The sequence below is a fragment of the Sylvia atricapilla genome, chromosome 1 (genome assembly GCF_009819655.1).
Source record: "Sylvia atricapilla isolate bSylAtr1 chromosome 1, bSylAtr1.pri, whole genome shotgun sequence".
Taxonomy (NCBI): domain Eukaryota; kingdom Metazoa; phylum Chordata; class Aves; order Passeriformes; family Sylviidae; genus Sylvia; species Sylvia atricapilla.
Genome location: NC_089140.1, coordinates 109,332,870 through 109,355,085, shown reverse-complemented (window position 1 = coordinate 109,355,085; position 22,216 = coordinate 109,332,870). Strand labels below are relative to the sequence as shown.

Sequence of the window (22,216 nt, the reverse complement as noted above, 5' to 3'; positions counted from 1 at the left end):
CAATTTTAACATAGTTTGAACCATAAGGGAGTTTCACCAGGTCCAGTCTGTCCAAAAATTTTTAACTTGTCTATGTATTTTCCAGTTTATTTGTTCTTTTTTCTAGCCTTAGGCTTTTGTCAGTGATGCTAGAGTGAAATCACATTTGCCTTCTAAAATTGAAGGCTGAGGTTGAAAGTATCAGCATCATCAGGGATGATTAGAGTTTCCCTTCTGTGGAATAACAGACCAATTTTTTTCTTAGTATCACCACTGTGCATCTTATCAACAGGCTTGCTGTCTTTAAAATCCAATTTTCTAGCTTTTTTGGGAGCTTATCTTTCAGGTTTTGTCCATACATAGTCTATATATTTATTAATAATTTATTCATTTGACCTACTTTCTGTTTTATTTCAGGTCATTGAAGATCTCATGATTCATCCAACTTAATCTTTATCTCACTTCCTTCCACTCCTCTGTATAGATCAAATTCTGCAGTTTTGCCTTTCAGCAGTAGGTCTCTGATGAACTTTCAGCTGTCCTGAACTCATAATTCTCTAGGTTTAAGCCTCCATGTAATTCCTCCTTTTTTCTAACAATGAAAATAGATTTAAAAGGGTCAGATTAATCTGTAATTTTGATTTCTTCTCTTTATAGCTAATAAAAATTCCAAGTAAGCAATTTTTTCTATACATTTTTCCTTTGTGCAGAGTTTCCTACTATTTATGATTCAGTCCCACCTGAGGGAGATGCAGATATTCAGGTTCCCATGGCAGTTTTTGCAGGATGCTGACTCCGGCTAGATGAAGCTTCACCTAACACTCCATGAGCACCATGGAGTGCTCTGCTTTTCACATCTACTGGAGCAAAACAACTGCCTTTTTCCAAACACACTCATTGTAGGTTACAGGAGTGTGCCAGTGGGGAATAAACTAAACCACTCTCACTAGAAAGGACCAGCAAAGCTTCAGGTTGGACATCAAGAAAGATTTCTTCATGGAAAGGGTTGTTAGGCATTGGAACAGGCTGCCTGGGGCCGGGGTAGAGACACCATCCCTGGAAGTGTTCAAGAAATAACTGGATGTGGCACATGGTGCTGTCGTTTCGTTGACAAGGTGGTGTTTGGGCAAAGGTTGTACTCAGTGATCTAGCTGATCTGTTCCAACTTAAATAACTTTGTAATTCTGAGATTCAAAGAAAGAAATTTAGGATCTGATTCTGAAATGTTCACTGCATCTTCTGTTATATCCCACTGGATTTGTAAATATTAGGAAAATTGGGCCTTTGAGGTAAAAAAAAAAATCATATAGGAACAAGGAATGCAAATTATTGGGACTTTTTTTAAAGAAATACCAAATATTATGGTTTTCCACGAAACTTACTGTATAAAGCTCAGTTTTATTTGATGTATGCTGTATAATGTAACACTGTAAAGCTTGTTACCAGACTCATACTAAAATGAATTTGTTGTAAACAGTTCCTTTTCAGATGCTAGCACATATATGAAATGAGGATGATCTGAAATGCCTTAAAAATAATGTGATTGGCAATAGAATACATATATACTACAGATTTTACAGACTATTGCATAAATATGTTGTGAAATCAATGTGCAAGTCAATTCAAAATGCATTTAAGAGTAATTTTAGGAATTATTCTGAGTCCTTTTGCCACTGCTTATGGTTTTATGGCAAGAATTTTCTGTTGATTCATATAGACTCACTGAACACTGAAAGGCACATAGACAAAAACTAAGATGTTGTGAAACTGAGGCCCTGGCCCTAGGGTGGATTTACTCTTCAGGTCTGGTGGCTTCATTAGCATTTTACACCAGTAGGAGACTTGTAAGAGATCACACTGAGACATTGCTAGACATCAGGAAAATTGTCTCTAAAGTGTTAATTATACATAAGGTGCAGTTAAAACAAGAAATTTCTGTTATGTGCTGGTGATTTGAATGCCATTTATGTACTATTAAAGTATATTTCAAGGAGACGGAGCTGGAGTACAGTTAGGACACATAACAAAGTGACTCCAAGAACAAGACATTTAAATCTAGTGAGCATTATGAACTCTCTGCCTGGAGACAACTGAATGAAATTTAGATAGTATCTAGAAGTTACATTTTTTTTAAAATACACATTGTTCCAGTAAAATGGTTGAGTGGGCTGGGTTTTCACCATGGTTGGAGAGAATACAAACACGGTTATGGGAAAGCAGATTTAAAGGCCATAGGACATCTAGCACAGAAGAATGAAAAAATGTTTCAAGAAAAATCAGTAGTAACTATTTCTGTGTGAAAGATGCTTTTCTTCCCAGACAGCAGAAGTGCATGATGCCTGAGAGAGACATATGCTGTGAGATGGTATCTCTCCTGGATTTAATGGTACCCAAGATAGTGTTTAAGAACAATTCCTGACAGACTAGTGCTTCAGGTCCTGGTGAATCTCAGTCTGATCTGATCTGCATTGCTTTACGTACTGCACCTGGAAACCTCGTCAAGCCTGGATGAGCTAAACCTGTATGTTCCATACTTCAGCAATAATGCTCTTAGCAACAGTGCTCAAGTTCACTGATGACACAAAGCTGTGAGGAGTGGCTGACCTGCTGGGAAGCAGCTCTGTGGAGAGGGGCCTGAGGGTCCTGGTGGACAACGAGCTGTCCACGAGCCAGCAGGGTGCCCTGGTGGCCAGGAAGGCCAGTGGTGTCCTGGGGTGCATTAGGAACAGCATTGCCAGTTGATCCAAGGAGAGGATCTTGCCCCTCTACGCAGCCCTGGTGAGGCCACATCTGGGGTGTCTAGTTCTGTCTGTGTGCAGTTCTCAATACAAGTGAGACACGGAGCTCCTGGAGTGGGTCTAGTGGTGAGAAACAAAGATGACTGAGGGGCTGGAGCATCTCTTATGAGGACAGGCTGAGGGTGCCAGGCCTGTTCAGCCTTGAGAAGAGACAACTGAGGGGTCTTCGTCAATAAAAAGGGTGTCAAGAGGATGGAGCTAGGCTCTTCTCAGTGATGCCAAGGACAAGACGCAACAGGCAGAAATGAGGCACAGGAAGTTCCACCTGAATATGAGGAAGAACTTTACTGTGCGGGTGATCATAGACGAGAACATATCTCCCAGAGAAGTTGTGGAGCCTCCCTCAGTGGAGATATTCTAGAACTGTCTGGATGCAGTCCTGTGCCATGTGCTCTGGGAATGACCCTCTTGAGCATGGAGATTGGACCAGATGACCCAGTGTAGTACCTCCCAACCTGATCCAGTCAGTAATCTTACTTTGCACTGCAATAGCTTAATTCACTGATGTTGTTGAAAAGCATTTGGTGAACTTGGTAAAATGAAAACTACTTTCAAAAGGAATATCTTTAAAGGTAAATTTTGAAAAATTTTAAAGCAAACTATTCTGGTAGGTAGGATCTAACAACAGAAAAATCTTCTTCATAAAGAATGAAGGCTTTTCGCATTGTTGGGAAAACCCAGTGCCACACTATGTAGCTAAAGCATGGACCCAGAGCAGGATGAGCTTCAAGCTAACCTTGGTCCACTTACAGCAAGATAATTTGGGTTTTCTGTAATCTTCTGTGTCGGCTAGTTTCCACAGTCTTTGTTTAATCTTGGAGACCATGGATAAAGTCCCAGCCTCTGTTTGCGGCAGAGCAGAACAAGAGCGTGTCTGTCTCAGCCCTGCTCGTGCTGGCAGTGCTGTGGCACCAGCAGTGACAAAGGCATGCAGCAGTGTCTGGCCCTTTACCCAGGCCATGAGGATGGGTGAGCAGCAGGAGGGCTCTTAGTACCACAGCTCTTCCCGGAGCTCTGCCATCCCCGGTCGTCTCAAGGATAGATGGAGAAGCTGGAGCCTGGAGAGAGATCTTGGCTGTGGATGTTGTCAGTCGTTTTGCTAATCACTGCAAGGCACTTTCATGTCTCTAGTCAACAGTAAAGGCTTAAATGTAGCCAAGTTTACAGCAATAAAATAAACTGTTTTGACACAGAAGTGAACAAAATAAACTTAAGCACAGTACAGTGCAACCACCCAGGAGTTTTTCTGCTTTAATGTCCCAGAGTTTCTGCAGTCTGGCAGCCTGGAGATCAAAATGCATAAAATAAAGGATAACATTAAATGAAGTATCATCTTACGAAGATCATACAAGATTTCATCACATAAGAACGAATGTCTGCAAACGTTCCCATGGTGTGAAGACGTTTGAATACGCAACATATGAAATACCTGCGTGTGCAGTAACAATGCACACAGCCTGTATACATGAACTCACACATATATACGTGACTCACAGGTGAAAACTAAAGTAACAGATGCATAGCCCTAGTGCGGGCTGCACGTCGGGCGAGTGGTCGGAGGGTGGAGTGAGAGGGACGGGCTGGGCGGCTCTGGCTCTCCGCGCCGGGCGGGCGGGCAGCCCGGCACTTTCCTTTTCGGCGCGGGGAGGAGCGGCAGCTGCGCAGGCGTTGCTCGCACCCTGTTGATTAGTCAGTGCTGGGATGGCGCTTCCTGGGCCAGGCGCGGCGGCGGCGGGCGGCCCCAGCCGGTCCCGGGGGGCGGCGGGAGCAGCAGCAGCAGCCGCAGAGGCAGCAGCAGCCGCCGCAACAGCAGCGGGCGCCCGGCGGGCCTCCCCCTCTGCCTAGCCCCGCTTGTCCCGGGCGCCTGGCGCGGAGCGAGCCGCGCTCCCTCCCTCCCTCCCCTCCCGGCGCCCCCGTCCGCCGCCGGCAGCCGCCCCGCCGGGTGGGAGCACCCCGCCGGCGCTGCCCCTCTGGCCGCTCCCTCCCCTCCCGGGCCGGGAAGATGGACCCCGGCCCGCCGCTGGGCTGCAACCTCAAGGACGTGAAGTGGAGCGCGGTGGCCGTGCCCCTGGACCTGCTCGTCAGCACCTACCGGCTGCCCCAGATCGCCCGGCTGGACAGCGGTGCGTGGGGCGGGGAGCGGGGCCGGGCGGGCTGCGGGCGGGCTGCCCGACACAGTCCCGGGAGCGCCCCGTGCCTCTGCGGCTCCCGGGAGCGCTCTCCCGGCGGTCCGTGACCTGGCATCCCCGGGGCTGGCTGCCAGGCTCCCGGGAGCCGCGGAGCCCGCGCGTTGCTTTGCACCAGAATGTCTGGGGGATGTGCCGCCGTGTCCCTCCGTGTGTGCGGAGGGCAGCTCGGTGGAGCCTGTCTGCTGTCAGCAGCCTGCCCCACTGGGAGAGGTCCTCGCCGTCCCAAATTAAGCGTGGAAGGGCATGTTCAGCACTGGAGACCCGGTGTTTTGATGAAGTGATGCTACAATAAGGCCGAATAAGAAGGGATACAAAACAGCCAAGTGGGCTAAATCCCTTGTGTAACAATTCCCTAAGAAAACCACGGACCTGTTTAAAAAAAAAAAAAAAAAAAAAAAAAGTAACCTAAGAAGCCTTTGCAGTCTCCAGAGAACTTTTTATTACAGTTCACTTGGGTGCTCACCTGCCGTTTCCAAGTCTGCAGCTTTTTGTTTACTCCAGGAAATATGAATCAGTTCTGACAGAACAGCTATGACAGCACCGTTTTACCTTTCCTAGATCCATGTCTTGGAAAGTAACGTGTCAGCACAGACAACTAGGGAAGTACGGGAATTTTTTTTATAAATGCTCAGACAGTTGCTTTGTGATAATGTGTATGTGCATTGCATGGTAGCTCCATGAAAACTGTCCAGCTCTCTAAAGGAATGCAGAAGATAACTCACAAATCGGAAAAAAAATTCTAGGCTTTTTAATTCATTAGCTTATGAAGTCACCATGTACTTTTGTGACGTAATAGAGCAGTTCTTGATTTAGCAGGCTTTGTATTGATTTGAAAAGTTAAAAATGAGCACAGGCATTGTCGTATGTTACTTCTCAGTGTACAGGTCAAGACCAAGACTGTTTTATTACTTAACTGCAACTTCTGTAATGCAGTGATGATTTTTGACTTTGCCCCTGGATTATGCAGTATTTTTCCTTTCACTGGTAGTGCTTCCTCAGAGCTGGCACTCAGGAGCTGGTTAAAGAAAAGGGGTTTTTTTCTTTTTTAACTGCATCTACCTGTTCATCATACTGTTAAATGTATGTTGTCCTGTGAGAATGGCAAAGCTGGTGTGTTAGGGAGTTCCTCGTGGTAATAATACCTTCTGTGACTAGGAACAGCTAAGATGGCCTCCAGTCACTGCACTTAAGGCTGTTAATTTACTTTGAGGCTCCTGGCACTGATTCAGGCTTTAACAGGATGTATATATTGATGACTTATTAATTTCTCTTTCTGTATGTTATACTTCTCAATCTCCCTGCTCCTCTTGTCTTTCTTCATTGGAAGGTACCTGAGAAAGCTTTGTGGGTAGAGGAAGTTTATGGCTTTTGAAGCAAGAGGCTGTTAAAGTTTTTCTGGGGAGGGGGGTTGGGGGGGGTCTTGTGTTGGAGCTGTTTTTGGGAATATCCTGTAGAACAGAGGTGATGTGGCTTTCGTGCAAAGGCTTCTTTGTCCCTTGCACCAACATTTAAGAGCATATGCACAGGCAAGTGGATGTAAACAGGCCTGAGCTCTTCTGCCCATGGCCTGAGATGGCCAGACGTGAGGCAGCTGCTGGTGTAGGTGTCCTGCAGTAGTGGTTCAGCCCTGCACTAAACCCTGCCAGGAGGCAGCCTCTGGTGGAGCTCTGTGTGAAGGGCTTTGGCTCAGAGCTGATTTAGGTCTGCCCGGTTCAGCGGCTCATGGGTCTGGTTTTGCCCACTCAAATGCATGTAGTTTTAACTTGGGGCACTACAGACAGCAGACAAATCAATATTTTATAAAGAACACAGACGCCATGGTCTTGGAGATACAAAGAGGGTGCTTTTCCTTTTTCCAGAGGAGGTTGTCTTGCAATAAGAGAAAGCAACCGTGAATCAGCACATAGCCTTCTAAAGGAGGAAAGTTGGGAATGTGCAATGCTTGTGGAACTGACTGGAGCACAGACTGTTGCAGGGTGGTTGCTCTTCATCCCAGTTCTTGTCTTGCAATGTGAACAAGTGGAGCTCTCTCAGAGAATTTTTTGGTGCAATGCTGAAGAAAATATATGCATATCCCATCCAAATGTGTGTCATCCAGTGCTTAGGAAGTTTAGGGTTACCTGTGTTAGCAAGGTAGTGTCTTGTGCCAGTTTTAGCGGGTTGTGGCTGTTACATTTGGGTCAGAGTTGGTTTGCACAGAAGTGGCCTCATATCTTCTTCACGTGCTCTCCAGGTCAGTGGAAGTTGTGTATGTTTCATGCTGTTGGAAATCAAACCACCTGTAGATGTCTGTCTTCAGTCACCTTTTGGTTCTATGGTTGGCCTGTGTCTGTAGCATCAGGGTGTTTCCTGGCTGTTGTTTCAGTTTTCATGAGGTTTTGTGAAAGCCAGAATTTGTTTCTTCTGGAAGTCTTTGCTGGACTTCCAGTGAAGTCTTTATCTACCTCACTGGACTTCCAGTGAGGTAGATAAAGCCAGAATTTGTTTCTTCTCCAGGACGTAGGAGAGGATTGTAAAGCTGGAGTTGTATTCTCTTCAGAAGATGCACTGTGTTGTTTCTACATTTCTTAAGAGAGTTTAGCACTTGGTGGATAAGGTTCTTAGATGACACCCACACAAGATGTCCAGTTTTGCACTGTTGCTTCACCTTCTGGCCTTTCAGTATGAAGCAGAAGAATGGGTATGATCAGTTCAATTTTATTCTTCGAGCTTGGATGTGCAGCTCCTGGAAAATTGCCCTTAAGTAATTCAGTTTGATTTCTTGACAGGATGAAGTTATGAAATATTTATGTGCACTAAATTTGGTCCTCTGCTAAGAAGGGAGGGTTTTTCTTGATGGTATGGGAGGAAGTAGTCTTTTGTTACATCAAGATATAGTTGGAAGTAGTTAGGCATTCATGCCTACCTTATCCATCTAGAAATGATAAATATGTCAACTTCTGGGTTTTTTTCCAGAGCTTGAAAAGTTTTTCAGGTGTTGTTTTTTTTTTTTAAATTTTAAGACTGGTTGTATTTCAGGTTATGCTTTTGGATTGCTGTTAAGTCAAAAATCAAATTTTGTTTGTTTCAGTGTGTTCATGTGTTATATTGTTTTGCTGGTGAGTACTCTTATATAAATTGAACAAATAGACTGAAAAAAACCCCAAACCTGTCACTCTTGAAGAGAGCAAATGAGTTTTGTATGGGGTCTTTTTTCCCCAACCTCCATAACAACTTAAATATTTCTAGATGACAACTCAAACACAAAGCTGCTAAAAACCCTACCAGAGAAAATGCATGGACTTGATCTCACGCTGTGGAATTCACTGAGTGGGCTCTTTCAGATGAAAAGAAGCAGGACTTGAAGAGCGAGAGAGGAACGAGCTTTGTGCCGTGTTTTTCCTGTCCTCCCCCCTTCCGCCCCCCAGTCCCGATTTGCATTGTCACAGCTGAATCCCACCGCAGTGAGAGACTTGTGGGTGGGTGCAGTGGGGAAAAGATTTTGCCTTGGGAAGCAGCGGCAGAAGGAGATCTTATCGCCCTGTGGTTGTTGGAACGGGGCAAAAGGTGAGCCTGGCTGGCCTGAGAGAGCCAGGGCTGCGTGTGAGCCTGGGCTTGGTCCCCTCACTCCATCAGGAGAAAAAGCTCATGGTGAAGCTGTGACTGTGTCTTGTTGCTGGTGCAGAAATGAGGTTGTGCCTGGTCATCTCAGGGCTTTATGTTTCTGGTAGGTTTTCTTTCTGAGGATAATTGTGGAGGGTAAAAGAGAAATGCTATCAAGGTTAAGATCTAGAAAATATTGCTTTGCATAGAGCTGAGCTTCAGGCCAAGCTTTTTTTTTTTTTTGTAAGCTTACTGCTCCCTTTAGACTCCCAAGAGCCTGTCATTCTTTTTCTTAGTGGCGCTCCCTTTTTCCCAGACAGTCTTGCTGTGTTTTCACAAGTAAAGATCAGCCTTTGCTTGTAGTTATTTTTTACCCATATATTAGATAAGAACTAGAAGAGTTCACAGAAATTCCCAGTTTGTGTACAAAGACTTAAGTTTATGGGATTAAAAGGCCATGTGGTCTTCTGATTTCTTCTTTTTTTTTTTTTTTTTTTTTTCCCCTAAGTGATATCTAGGAAAAAAAAACATGTAGTGGTGCTGTTGGGATCAAATATAGTGGCACTTGACCTCAACTCACAGAGAAGTGATTCCCTACTGTGCATGTCAGGGAAAACATGCTGAACTTTCCTGCAAAGGGAGATGATGGATCTCAATGAGCCACCGAGACAGTGAAGGAAATTCTTCCTTATGCATTGTAAATGTGCTGTAAGATGAAATGGCGGAATTGATGGCTGTAAAGAAAGGAAAAATCTGTAAAATGGGTAACAGATTTAAAAGGTGATTTTCTTGTTTCTTACCCTAGATGAACTTCTGTGCATATCAGTAGTAGATGAATAGTGAGTTTGTACTGCTGTTGCTCCTGGGGACAAAGAGATTTTATATAGTTTTATTTCAGGTTCTCCTTTTCCATTTCAAAACTTTCTCATGGTGACAACTGTCTACCCCAGTCATGTTCAGGGGACTATTGTTCTGTTCAGCACATTACTGTAGAGCTGATTCCAGTTCTGGAAACTAAGCACCCTCACATCTTATCAAAGCAGATCGTACTCAATAGAACAGCGTGGCCATGTACATAATGAAAATTTTGCATTGCGTCACTCCACAAATGCGGGTTATCTGTGCAGCTGAACAATACTTTGAAACTACAAAGAGACTTATTCTTTAAAGGTCTGAATGCTGTTATCCGTACTTTAATTGTCTTGAATGACCTCGTTCTTTTGAGAAGCTAGTGCAGCATGTCTCAGTAGTCTGCTATTGAATAAATCTTTAAAAGGCATCGTGTGGGAGTAGGGCAAAGCTTTTGAACAGACCAAGAAAGAGGTTTCAGATATGCTCAGACCCTGGGCAATGGCCCTGATCTGATTGCCCACTGTAGGTGTGGCTGCCTTGTCCAGTGAGGTGTGGTAGGTGATAGTTCTTATGTATGGGGCAGACAAGACAAGTGTTTGATTTGACAGAAAATATCCTCAAGATATGTTGTATCCACATGGCTTGATTTCTTCCTTAGGTGCTGAGCAGCTTTGAAACTCTGTTTATACTGTGTGTTCTGCCTTAGAAGAATAATCCCAGTGGCATCTCCTGCTTGGTTCCTCTTCTTTCTACCTTCACTGTGCAGTCTGCTGTTTCCATCAAGACAATTGAATGGAGAAAAAACAATTGACGGGTTGCCACTAACCACTGCTCCTGAGTTTTTGTTTTGGTTGGATTGGTTTTTTTTTCCTTTTCCCCTGCTGGCAGAGATGTGTTTTCTTTTTCCCTGCTGGCAGAGAAACATTTTAGTGAAAAAGCTTTTAATTCATTTAGAACCTGCAGCTACCGAATGGTGTCTGTGAAGATTATCGTTCCTTTCTGGAGATGGAGGCCAGTACCTTGGCAAAACCTGTTCCCAGAAGTACCCTGGACTTCCAGTGAGGTGGACAAAGAGTTCAGCATCATACCGATTTTAGTGGTGTGTACTGTGTGTTCTTAACCAGATATTTGAACCCTTGGTGGTGTGTTAGGGCTGCTAGAATGGAAAATAGTTACATTGTTCTTATTTCTTGTGTGCTTAAAAGATGTTCATATTCTTCTCTGTTATTCAAGGAACTACTAGCTCTTTGTTTAAGTTTCTAAAGTTTTGAGTTTGTGAAGTGAGCCTTTGTACATAACTGGATGAATACTTCCTGGATGTGTAGTTCAGGTATTGAAAGGTGAAATACCATTAGTTTTTTATAACTGGAATTCAAGTGCTATAACTTTAAGTTCTCCTCTGACCTCCCCCCCCCCCAATTTAAATTACATCTAGCTGTCAAATAAAGCACAAGATACACATAAGATCTAATATATTAAGGTGCCTCAAACTGTTAGTCAAACCCCTAATCTTAAAACAAATGTGGTGTGATGAATCATATTCTGCTGTTGCAAGGAATGGTACAAGCCTAGCATAGGAAAGAAGGGCTTCGTTGTTTTCTGCTTTGTCTGTGCTGTTCTGGAACTAGGTGTTCCTGGCTTCGGTGATTACGTGAACTGGCACTCCCTGTAATGCCCCAGCAAAGGCAACTATGCCAAGATGAAGTGCTGGAGGATATTGGACAGCATGGTCTGGTGCAACAGGATTTGATGGAAGTTGTGGGAAGAGCTGCAGTGTGTTCCAGTCATTCCAGTGGTGGTTTGTCAGAAGCAAAGGGCATGGGTGTTGCTGTGTTTCCTTTTGGCATTAGGAGTAACAAGTTGGTTGGATTAGGGCAACTTAAGTCTCTCCCCTATAGGAAAATATTCATCATCCTAATGTGGATTGCATATGACTCAAAACCAACCTTCATAAAACTCAGTGAGCCAATATTTCAAGTCAGAAGTTTTTTGCTTTTAATGGTGCTTCTCTTTGGAAAGAGTTTTACATAGCATTTGTGGTTTGCGATTTTCATGCCGTTTGCAGTATGAAAAACTCGTGGAGCAAACTTCACTGCGCCTCCACCTATAAGCCACATCTGCTCCTCTAAAGGGCTTAGCACAGAAATGTAAAATTGAGGTGTATAAGCAGATTGAAGAGTGTCTTTGCTGAGGATTAGAGCCACATCTGCACTGCAGTCTCTGCGGCGGTGCATGAGCAGGCATAAAAGTACTAAATCACAGCTCTGCCAGGGCACCTGCATACTTGGCTGAGGCTTTGCACCCACAAGAATAGCTGCTGTGTCTCAATATCTCCTGTACCGCTGCTGTGGGATGTATTGCCCTGCCAGGCTTGGTGCTGTGTGCTGGTGGGGGGAGAAGGGTCTTCCCTGGGGCTAGGGAGGCTGTGGAGTCCAACCTCACCATCCTTCTGGCTGCCCGTTGTGTGGAGGGATGTGCTCCTGTGTCTGCAGGGTGCACACTGAGTGGATCAAGCCACGATGAAGATGTGAAATGCAATTCCTGCCGGAGCTGTGTGTTTGGGGGACATGGGGAGCATCTGCACACCCAGGCAAGAGCTGATGTGCTCTCAGCAGAGGAGTGGATGGTGATTTTCCCAGGAAAAGCAGCGAATCCTGTTACAGTGGAAAAGGTCACTTGGAGCTTCCTGGAAGTGCAAACCTTCAAGAAATGCAAAATTACTGAAAAGTGTCCTTTTTGGTTTTGGGGGTTTTCTTTCAGGATGTTATGATCCTATAATCACAGAGAACTTGGATGTGTATGAATTTCCTTGTACTGTGAGAATGAAAGGCTTCTAAGAGAACCAAGAATAAAGATTTAAACATGGTCTCAGAGGGCTGGAAGATGCCCAAAAGCTCAACCTGATGAAGTTGATACTGGAGTTGCTTCATACCAGGGCTGAACCCTAGTGACTCAAATGTTATGTAAAACACAACATGCTGCAATTCTGTTTGTGAATGAGCAGAGAAAACATTGTGGTGGCGACAAGGAAGTTGGGGCATTTCTCCTTAGAGTCAGAGCTCAGGGAGTGGGAAGAAAAGCTGAGTAGAGAAGTAAAAAGCCCCTTTTGATGGACCATTATGTGCCATGTGCTCATTGCTTTCTATCTTGGTGCCCTCGTGGCAAAACCTCTACCTGGCATGGGTAGGGATGTGGCTCTATGGGTGACAGGTTTCCATGGACAGGCTGGGGGAAAGCAGCCACTGTTTAGGGGAGCATCAGCTGCTGGCTGGGATACAGCGTATGGGTGTGCATCCTCCAGAGGTGATGTGCTGGACTAGAGGCTGTGTGGAGACATTGTTCTGCTCTGCAAGGAGGGTATGGGCTAGTTGTGCAGAGTACAGAGGTTAATCACCCTAAATAGAGTGCATTAGCCTTCACTGTGTCCTGAAGGGACAGGCTGTGTGCCCAAGGCTGACCCAAGGGCACAAGTGGAGGAAGGTCCCTGTGTTCAGTCATTTCAGAGCTGCCCCCAACTCGGTGTTGCACTGCCAGGGCTGTTGCCCAGCACTGTGTGAGCTGGGCAGCCAGACTGAAGCAGAGCATGTTTGCCTTGCAGCTGGGTTTGTAAGAGCTATGCAGTCTAAATACTCGAGTTACTAACTTCCAGGAGCTATTTCCAAGTAGCCCACAAATGCTTGGATACCCCCTCTCCTGTGTTTGTTTTTCAGTCTGCAGCTTTTCTGTTGTTGTGGTTCCAACTGGCAGTTTTGCTTTTTGCCCCACTGAAAGCTATTCTTGTTGCTTCCTGGCACCTCACCATTTTGGAGATGAGGGAGGGAAGATTGGGGTGGGAAAATGAAGGAAGGTTTTTCTTTTAGGAGGGAGAGGAAGGAGACATTTGTGCACACAGCACTTCTTGTCCAGCTTTCCTGTTGCATCTTTCAGTGCCTCTCTTTAGAGCATGGTGGGTTCAAGGAACCCTTTGCTCCAGTTTGTCTCATTTTTTCCATGCCCCGGGCTATAGTCTTGCCCTTGTAGACTTCCAGGAGGTATTGCAAGGTTATCTGCAAGGTCACTGTCAGGTAAAACTCCCAGCACAGTCCAGCAGTGGCAGAATCGAGCAGTTTCTCTTATCCTTCCTTGTCTTCGCATAGGGTAGTCCTTTCTTTTACCCCTTCCATCTGTTGTGCTTTGTCCAGCACCTGTGCAAACTCTGCTTCTTCATCCCTCCGCCGTATCCTCATCTTTTTGCTCTGCCCTCTTCTTTACCCCTCAGTGTGGAGGAAGTCGGGGTGTTTCTTGGACCAGAGAGCAGTGTGGTGTTTTGCTGTGTGTGTTCCAGGAGGGATAGCTGTGCATGTATATCAGAAGTGAAAAAGCAAGCAGGCAAAGTTATTTTAGGTATTTCTAGATACTTCAGTGTTTCTGGTCACTCGGAGCAGAAGCTGGAATTGCAGCTCATTGCTGTTAGAAAGAGCTGTAATTCCTTCCCCGCTGCAGAGGTGTGGCTGATACCAGCACAGAAAATGTGGGCTCTCCCCCTGTGGAGTCCTACACCTTGCTGCTGACATGATGTTTTGTTCAATTTCAGTGAAGGGAATTTTGATGGCAGGACTCAAATGTAAATTGATAGGCTTTGCATGTGATGCTTCCTTTTCTTAGCCCATACTGTTTGCTGGTTTGGCTGAGAGAATGAGAGTGGGCATGGTGTGTATTTGTAAGAATAGTAGCAATCCTTGCCCATTTGTGATATGATATGATGAGCCAAAAGGAGAATCTTAGGTGTGTACCCTTGCTGGAAGACTGGCTTCCAGAACATTTAATTATTCCTGTTTCTTTCTTAACACTTTTTGTTTAGGCTTCTGTTCGAACGACAAACTGCCCTGTTTCTTCTTTGAAGGGGCCACAGGCACACACATAGAGTTAAATCTGAGATATTACCAAGTTGCATTTAACGTAGTTTCATTATGGTAAGACTTTTTTTTTTTTTTTTCCTGTCCTAATCTCTGAATGTAAAGCAGGCAAATATAAAAAGCGTCGGCACATGTGTGACTCAGAGAGGTGAGAGGGCTGAAAATACAAGATGTAGCGACACACACACGTGTTGCTGCAGCACCTGACCCAGGATGTGGCTGCAGACCAGCAGCAAAGCTGTAACAGCACTGCAGCTCAGTGTAGGGTGAGCTGGAGGAGAACATTTTTCTGTTCCATGTCTTATAGTTGCAATGTCAAATATCATTTGGATTCCTGTCAATACATAACAAAATATCTTAAAACCAAATTGCCTGCGGGCAGAGATAAATGTGCCCTCAGGGGGAGAGTGAGGCATGATGGGCTTTTTTTATTCACTCTGTGTTCTGCATGCTGCTTACCAAAAGTAAAAGCTGTCCTTTCCACAGAAGAGTGGGTTGTGTTTTGGGGGTTTTTTTTGTGTGTGCCTTCTTAAGGTGATAGAAATATTATCAAAGAGCTGTTATTCACTTGTTCCTTTTTACATTAAAAACAAATCCCTTCTTTTTATACTTCACAGCTTAAGGATAGTTTTCTCTGAAACAGTGGAAACAATCTGCATTCAGGATTAAGACTCTTCTTCATCAGAAAAGATGTAGGGGCTGCTTTAAATGTGTTCCTCCTTTTAGTACTCCCATATTACTTAAATACTGTTCCAGGATGCAAGCAGACCAAAAAGGTGCCTAATTAGAGTTGAACATCCATACTTCTGTCCCTGTATGCAGTCAGCCCACTTTTGAAGAGGCATTACCTGCCTATTAGTGATATATGATTTTTTTCCAGGTTGAGCAGAAGGGGTACAGTGGATGTAGCTAAAATGCAGAAGCAATGGCAGCTCCAACAATCAGGTGCCGTGTGTGCAAAATCCATTCGTGCCTGCTCGGGCTGTGAGGGCACAGGGAGGTGGGCCAGGCCACTGGGCAAGCAGCCAGGTGGCAGCCCCACTTCAGAGCAGAGCTGAACTTTTGTTCACTTCCAGCTGTTTTTATTTCATCCTTAACCCAGGCTGCAAGAAAGACGGGAGACAAATTAAATTGTAATGATGAGTTCTCTGAAAGCCAAAGAAAACTATGCTTGAGCAGCTCCTGCATTTGGGCTACTTTATTTTTAATTGGGAGCTTATCTAAGATGCCCTAAGTTCAAGCAGGGATCACTGCTGTGCAACACAAAGTGCCATAGTGTCCCTTTAGGACTTGGGATATATAATGAGAGGATAGAGCATGTTTACTTGGATGCTATTTTAAAATATCATCTAATTATAAATAACTGTCAATGAGAGCTTCCCAGCTCTCATGCTGTGCCCAGGAAAACTCTGAATGAATAGACTGTTTCTCTGCCAGGGCAATCTGGAATCAAATTCTAGCTCTTCAATGCATGAGGTTGGTAGGGTTAAAATTTCCTTCATCGACATCCCAACTCTGGGGAGCTTTACCCAGCCTTCTCTGACCACACTGCCCGAGACTTGGGCAGCATCAAAGGTGTGCAGCTGCCTCTGGCTTGATCAACCACTCGGTATCTGTGCTTGGACATAAATAGGAAGTCAGTAACAAACACTGTGTTAAGTGCAGTGCTAAATGCTGACCTCCCACCTCTTGAGTATTAAGCTTCTCCAGCTGGGCACCTGATGCTAACCAGGCACTTGGAAGTGTGTCCTTCACTGGACCTCACAGTATTTATAGACACATCTGAGCAGGAGCACTCTAGAATGAGGAATGCCTGCCTCTAGTGAAAGAGAACTTCGGTTCTCTTAATGAAGTATTTAAAGGAGCTGATTTGTATGGCAGCAAACTGCTCCGAGGTCTCATTACTGCTGTGTTTTCCCTTTGGTCAGGTAGTGCTGTTGTTCTCTTTACCTATCAGACTGCTTTTGAAAGCTGCTTTTTGCATTTTTCATTTCCAGGCCTAGTGCCTTGATTGCAAAGAGCAGATAAATATTTTAACATTTTTACTGCCTCGACTTCGGCCATGAGAATTCAAAATGGAAAATTAACTACATATGGGATCAACAGAATTCCTTTCTCTTGCTCCCTATGTAACAATAAACTGGGCTGGAACCTCTCTTGCATGCAATGAAAAATTACTTAGCCTTCTCCTCAATATTTCTAACCTGTGACCATTTTAAATGCAGTTAAACTTGGCATTCCTTGCTATTATTCTTAGCATTTAAGATTTGTGGTCTTCGGTGACTTCAAAAACATTGTTTTCTTCTGTAAGAATCTCATTTTTTTAAGGAATTGAGTGGTTGTCAGATTTTTGTTCTTCCTTTTTTACCATGACAAATAGTTGCCACTAATAGTTGGCACATATTCAACACATTGCTGAGTATCAGAATAGTTTAAAGAACTGCTGATATTTTCTAGGCTGCTGTAAGTAACCACGGTGCTTGACTGTTTTGTTTAATCAATCATAGAACTAAATCTGTCATGAGGATACAGCAAATCTGCAGTTATATCTGATGAGGCTCAATATTAATAAGCAGAGTAATTACGGTGGCAACAGAGAGTTACTCTGTTTTGGAATGTGAATGTTAAGATGTTGTTGTACTGAGTGGTTTTTTCCCCCTGTGTGGGAGTGAAGAGCAGTCTGTGTTGAAAGATGTGTTTTGGCTTGTTTGGCTTGAATTCATAAAAAGTAAGGTTTCTCATTCTGGGATGTTAGTTCTGAAGGCTTGAAATAAACACAAACAAAGCTCAATGAAATCTGTGTTGTTACTACTCTTTCTTTTTTTTTTTTTTCTCACTAGTTTTCTGATGAACACAAAGAAAGCAAGATGCCAAGGTTCAAACTGTGAGATTGCTGAAGTCAGCAGAGAGTTTACCATCAGTGGCAGTGGCACCAAAATTCCACTTACTGCTTATTTAAAATATTTGTTCTTCTCTTCCCTGCAGTAGGTCAAACAGATTTTTTTGAGGACTCACTGAGATGTTGTCTCTGTATATTTGCAGCTGGGGAAAAACTTGCCTTGGAACAAACTGGATTTTTCAGTGGATTAATCTGTCCCATAGCTTTGTAATGAGATTATGGTTTATGCTGATTTGTTGCAACAGTACTGGTATATCCAGTCATTCCAATAGCAAAATGCTAATCCTAGAGAAATAAATCTGTCTTCTTGCTGGCAGGCATAAAAAGAATAGGTGGCTGGGAGTCTCTGCTCTCTTGTTAGGTATTAGTGGGTGATAGCTTAAGTTCAGCATCAGTTGGATTGAAACAATTTGATTTTATCAGACTTTTGCAGAGGGATTGGAAATTGCAGAAATAAAGTCTTATCTCCTTTCTCTTGATTGTGAAATATTTAATGGTTGCCCAGAGCAAAGTCTGATCACAGTACTGTGAGGCTGAAGGATTACATCAATGCACAAAATACCCCAGGTAGTAAGTAATAATATAAGGCACTCTGAGGGTGATGCTGCCCTTGCTTCTTCCTTGCTGAGCAGGTAGAGTTAGTGAAGCAAACTGAGTTCCCTGTTCAGACAACTGAAAATTGTTGCAGTGCAGCCAACAGAGTTGCCTTTCATCCAAGGTGTACAGTGGCAAGAGGCATCATCTCGGGCAAACTATTCCTTGGGTAGATGCATCTTGCCCAGCTCTCTCTGAAGCTGCAGGAAGATTCAGTGTCTCTCTCTCCACCATCCAAGGTGGAGACAGGTGTAATTGTTGGTGGCAGACCTTGCTGCAGATGGGCAGCACTCTGGGCTGGATGAGGTTAGATCAGTCTCATGGACTTGTCCTGCATTGTTTCAGCAGCAAATTAACGAAGAGATGATGTGAAACTGTCGTTGAGTTTGTGAGGCACAACCTGAGCTGGCTTTGGTGCTTAGCTCTCAAATAAAAATATTTTTAAACCTCTTTTTTAACCTCTTTTGTAATTAAAAAACAACTCTGAGCACCAGTAGGTTGAATCTTAATCTGATGGGTAGCACACAAGAATTTCAGGTAAATTTGCCTGAACCTCCATGCTTACAATTTTTCCCCACTTCTTGGTTTCAGCAAAACAAGGAAGAATCTAAGTAATTTTAAAATCCAAATAAATATGGATCCTTGTGCTACCAAATGAAACTTTTCAAAGACATGAAGTCTGTGCTGCTGATGGAAGGTCAAGTCAGTATTACTTTTTTTTTTTTCTCTTTTGAGAGAGAAGAGTGTTAAGTTGCAGTTTGAATCATGACAGAAATGCTCGTTGAGCTGGATAATGAGAAGCAGCACAAATGAATGTGGTGCAGGAACAGAAGTGTTAAACAGAAGCACATATTGAAAATTACTTGGGAATTTGTTTGAGAAGGAAGAAGGGAAACTGAAAAATGAGGCAAATTATCATTAGCCCTTGATATAACTGGAATTTTTTTTAAAGCCTTGTGTTGCAAGCTCAAAAGATTGTGTAGCTGGGTACAGAGCCTTCTGCTTTCATCTTTTTCACTATGCTCAGACATAGAAAGTCAGTTGAGACCACTGTCAGGCTTTCCTAATGAATCTGCCCGCTTTAAATTAAAAATTTAGTACACTACATTATATAGCTCTGAGATGTTTAAATTTTAATGTGGTTTGTTTTGGTTGGGTTGTTGGTTTTTTTTAATCTTACTCCTAGAAACTACAATATTTGCTCCTAGAAATTACAATATTTACCCTTTTAACTTGCTGGCAGTCTGTATTTAGACTGCATGATACACTCCCACGCAAGTTGTTATGCTTTCTTTTAAACAAGGAAGTTTCTCTGATCAGCTTGATTTTAATTTTTTAATCAACCTTTTTTGTGTCTGTATGGAATCAGAAAGTCAGACTGATAACATCAAGTGGCTTTCAGAGAAGGTTTTTCTTCAGTAGTAGTAGTGTTTCTACAATTGCAAGCTCTTTCTATTTCTCTGCCATTAGGCATTTTATGCGAGGGTAACGCTTTTGAGCATCTGTTCAGTCATAGTCACATCAAAAAAAAGAGTTCAATTTTTGGTAGGTCTAATGTTGCTACAAGTGGGCTTCATCATGTAGCAAAATATTGCTGGGGTTTTCTTCCCCTTCCTTTAACGAGCATTATTATGAATTTTTGTCCCTACAAATTTGCTTTGCTACTTTAGACTGGAAAATTCAGATGCGGTTCTCTACCTAATGAACTTTTTCTGCTGACCTACATAGACCAGTGCTTTTCTGAAGAAATAGCACTGACAGGCTGAACAGCTCAATGGAGATGGGACTCGGTAACAAAGGACAGTGCCAAAGCTTAAGCAAGCAAACCACCCTAATTTAATATTTATTAGTCTTTGACATTCATTGAGGTGCATCTCCATAGATAAAATACCCAGCAGATAGTCTGCAGTATGATGCAGTGTGCAGAAAACAAAAGGTTTGACTTTCTCCCTCCACTCTCCCTCAGAGTTCAGATGGAATTCTCATAAGGAGAGGTGGTACAGCCTGCTAAATAATAATAAAATAATTTGTCTTAATTTAAATAGTCAGGCTTAGTAAAAACTTTTTGTCTCTCCACCCAAAATGTAAGTCCCAAACTCATCATTATAAAAGAAGAAAACTAAATATCAGTGAAATGATCTGTGTGAGAAGAGGCAGCTGTTGTGCCAGTGAAATGCTGTGGCAGTAATACAACCAAGTGCTGGAAGTGGTGAAGGATCATGTGTTGACAGCACTATGCAAGTCGGATGGAAGCTGTCCCGTGCACTGTTGCAAGGAATTTGGGATTCTCTTTCAATAGCTTATTGCCCATGATAACAGTCTGAGGGATTTTTTTGTGTATGTTTTTTTCAAAGAACTTGTATTTTTAATACCATGAAGGCAACACACTCAATGCAGTGCTCCTTGAGTGCTAGTGGTGCTTCTGTGTGTCCCTGAATCAAATGAGTGCGAATTTGAATTAACAGTGGATGCTCTCTGTGATGCAGTCTGGTGTACTTCTTGTTTTGGCTTATTTGGTTTGTGTGGGACAAGAAGTTGCCATCTGCTGTTTTTTTGTGGATGTTGTGCCTTGTTTTTTTTTTTTTTTTGTTATGTTGTATTTTAAGAGATCAGAAGCCCAAACAAACAACTGGCTAAAGAAGCACCAAAGTGCAGAGACCTCTTTGAAGATTATATAAAGGATTTAGCCCACCAGTGAGAGGAAACAAAGACTCTCAGATAAGAATGGCTCTTGAGTTATGATTGATCTTTCTTGTTTTAATTTTTTTTTAAAGACAAAAGAATGTTGTGGTACCCAGGCTTATTTTAACACCTGGTGGTACTGCAAAGCATACCTTGGAAAGGCTTGCAGATACCTGTGGTGCTCCCAGACCCTCATTGCCAAGCAGACTGAAGTGTGTGTGATGCCTGCACTTCACAGGTGCTGGATGTTTCTGACCTGTGTGTGGTCTCTTCAGGTGTGCTGTCTCATCAGTGCTCGGCCCTGGGCTTCCCATTTTTAGATGGGGTACCCCCCGAGCTTCTGTGCTGAGAGGAGGCCTTGGCTTCATCTCTTACCTTCTGTGGATCTCCCAATAAGATGAAAAGAAATTGAATTCATCTTAAGGTGTTACCTTGTGTGGGAGCTATGTGACTAGCTATGTCTGTAGAAACACAAATTTGCCTTTCCAATAACAAGACAGCTTTTATTAGTTTGCTGGTGCCAGGTTTTGTAGGTTCCTTCTTTTGCTATGAAAAAGCAGCACTGGCATTTATATTTGTGCTAGCAGTGTGACCTCCTTCTGACCCAAAACATCTCTTTGCACAGAGCCGTGCAAGTCTATAATATTGTCTTTTAAAAAAAACCTGAAAGATTATAACTTCATTTCATACTGTGTGGGGCTGTCCTTTTGTTTTCATGATGAGGTAGGGTAATGTTAAGGTTTCTCTTAATGCATGGCTTGTTTGGTCCTCAGCTAGGGAAAGTCCAGGGAAGCTGCATGCCCAGTGAAGCAGATAGTGTGTAAGTAGGGCTCCTCAGTGCAGTTGGGAACATGATGAATAAGTGAGAATCTCACTTCTTTATTTTTTCTAGCTTCTAATAGTTTTGCTTTCTCTTAGCTTTCAGTTGTTGCTAGATAAACCTCCTTTCAGTGCCACACTGGCCACATGCTGACAGTTCTGCCTAATTATTTCACAGCATAGGTGCTCACCTGGCCAGCCAGCCACCTCTTTTTCCCTTCATTCCTGGCAAATTTTAGTGCAAACTCGAGGGGGAATAAGGTTGATGTTATTCTTTTGTGTCGTTTGGTAGGTACCTGGCTGAGCACCCAGTCGTGATTTTTAATATTGCTGAGATTTTTCTGTGTAATGATATGTAATGTGATTATGGAACATTAGATGGAATAATTAAACTCACCACCTACTTAACTGACCAAGACAGTCCAGGTGATGCACGTAATTGTGCGGCATCTGTTACCTTGTATGCAGATGGTGTTCAGGCTTAATGAAAACACATGGCCCTAAGTGTTGCTGAGTTTTCCCTGGGGTTTTCACAGGCACCTTTTTCATCAGTTATTTCACAAAAGCCATCTTAAGTCTCTCATGAGCTCCCGGTTCTTTTCCGTAAGCCTTTTCGTTCCAGAAAGAGCAAATTCAGCGTGCTTGAACTGATGTGTAAGGGACAGCATTAAGCTCACTTTGCAGTCTTCTGTGATGAGTGAGATGAGTGGAATGTGTCTGTAACCATCTTCCTGGCAGGAGTAAATGGTATCTAGCTCATCTGATGTGTGTAAATGGAATCTGTTGCGTTACTGAAACCTTAAATGTGACGACTTCTCTTTCTCTGAATTACCTTGTTACCTACTATTTTAATACCTCCAGACGCAAAGCTTATGCTTTAAGGCAGTGATGCAAACTCTTAGCCACAATGACAAAGTGTGTGGCATT

General features: G+C 43.3%; 1 protein-coding gene across 1 annotated transcript in view; it reads left to right on the top strand.

Moving 5' to 3' along the window:
- The first annotated feature begins 4,703 nt into the window (after positions 1-4,703).
- GAREM1 (GRB2 associated regulator of MAPK1 subtype 1) overlaps positions 4,704-22,216 on the top strand; it is a 102,478-nt gene continuing 84,965 nt past the window's right edge. Inside the window, exon 1 of the mRNA XM_066330495.1 lies at positions 4,704-4,900. Coding sequence (XP_066186592.1) covers positions 4,780-4,900 — 121 coding nt within the window. The 5' untranslated portion in view covers positions 4,704-4,779. The remainder of the gene's footprint in view (positions 4,901-22,216) is intronic.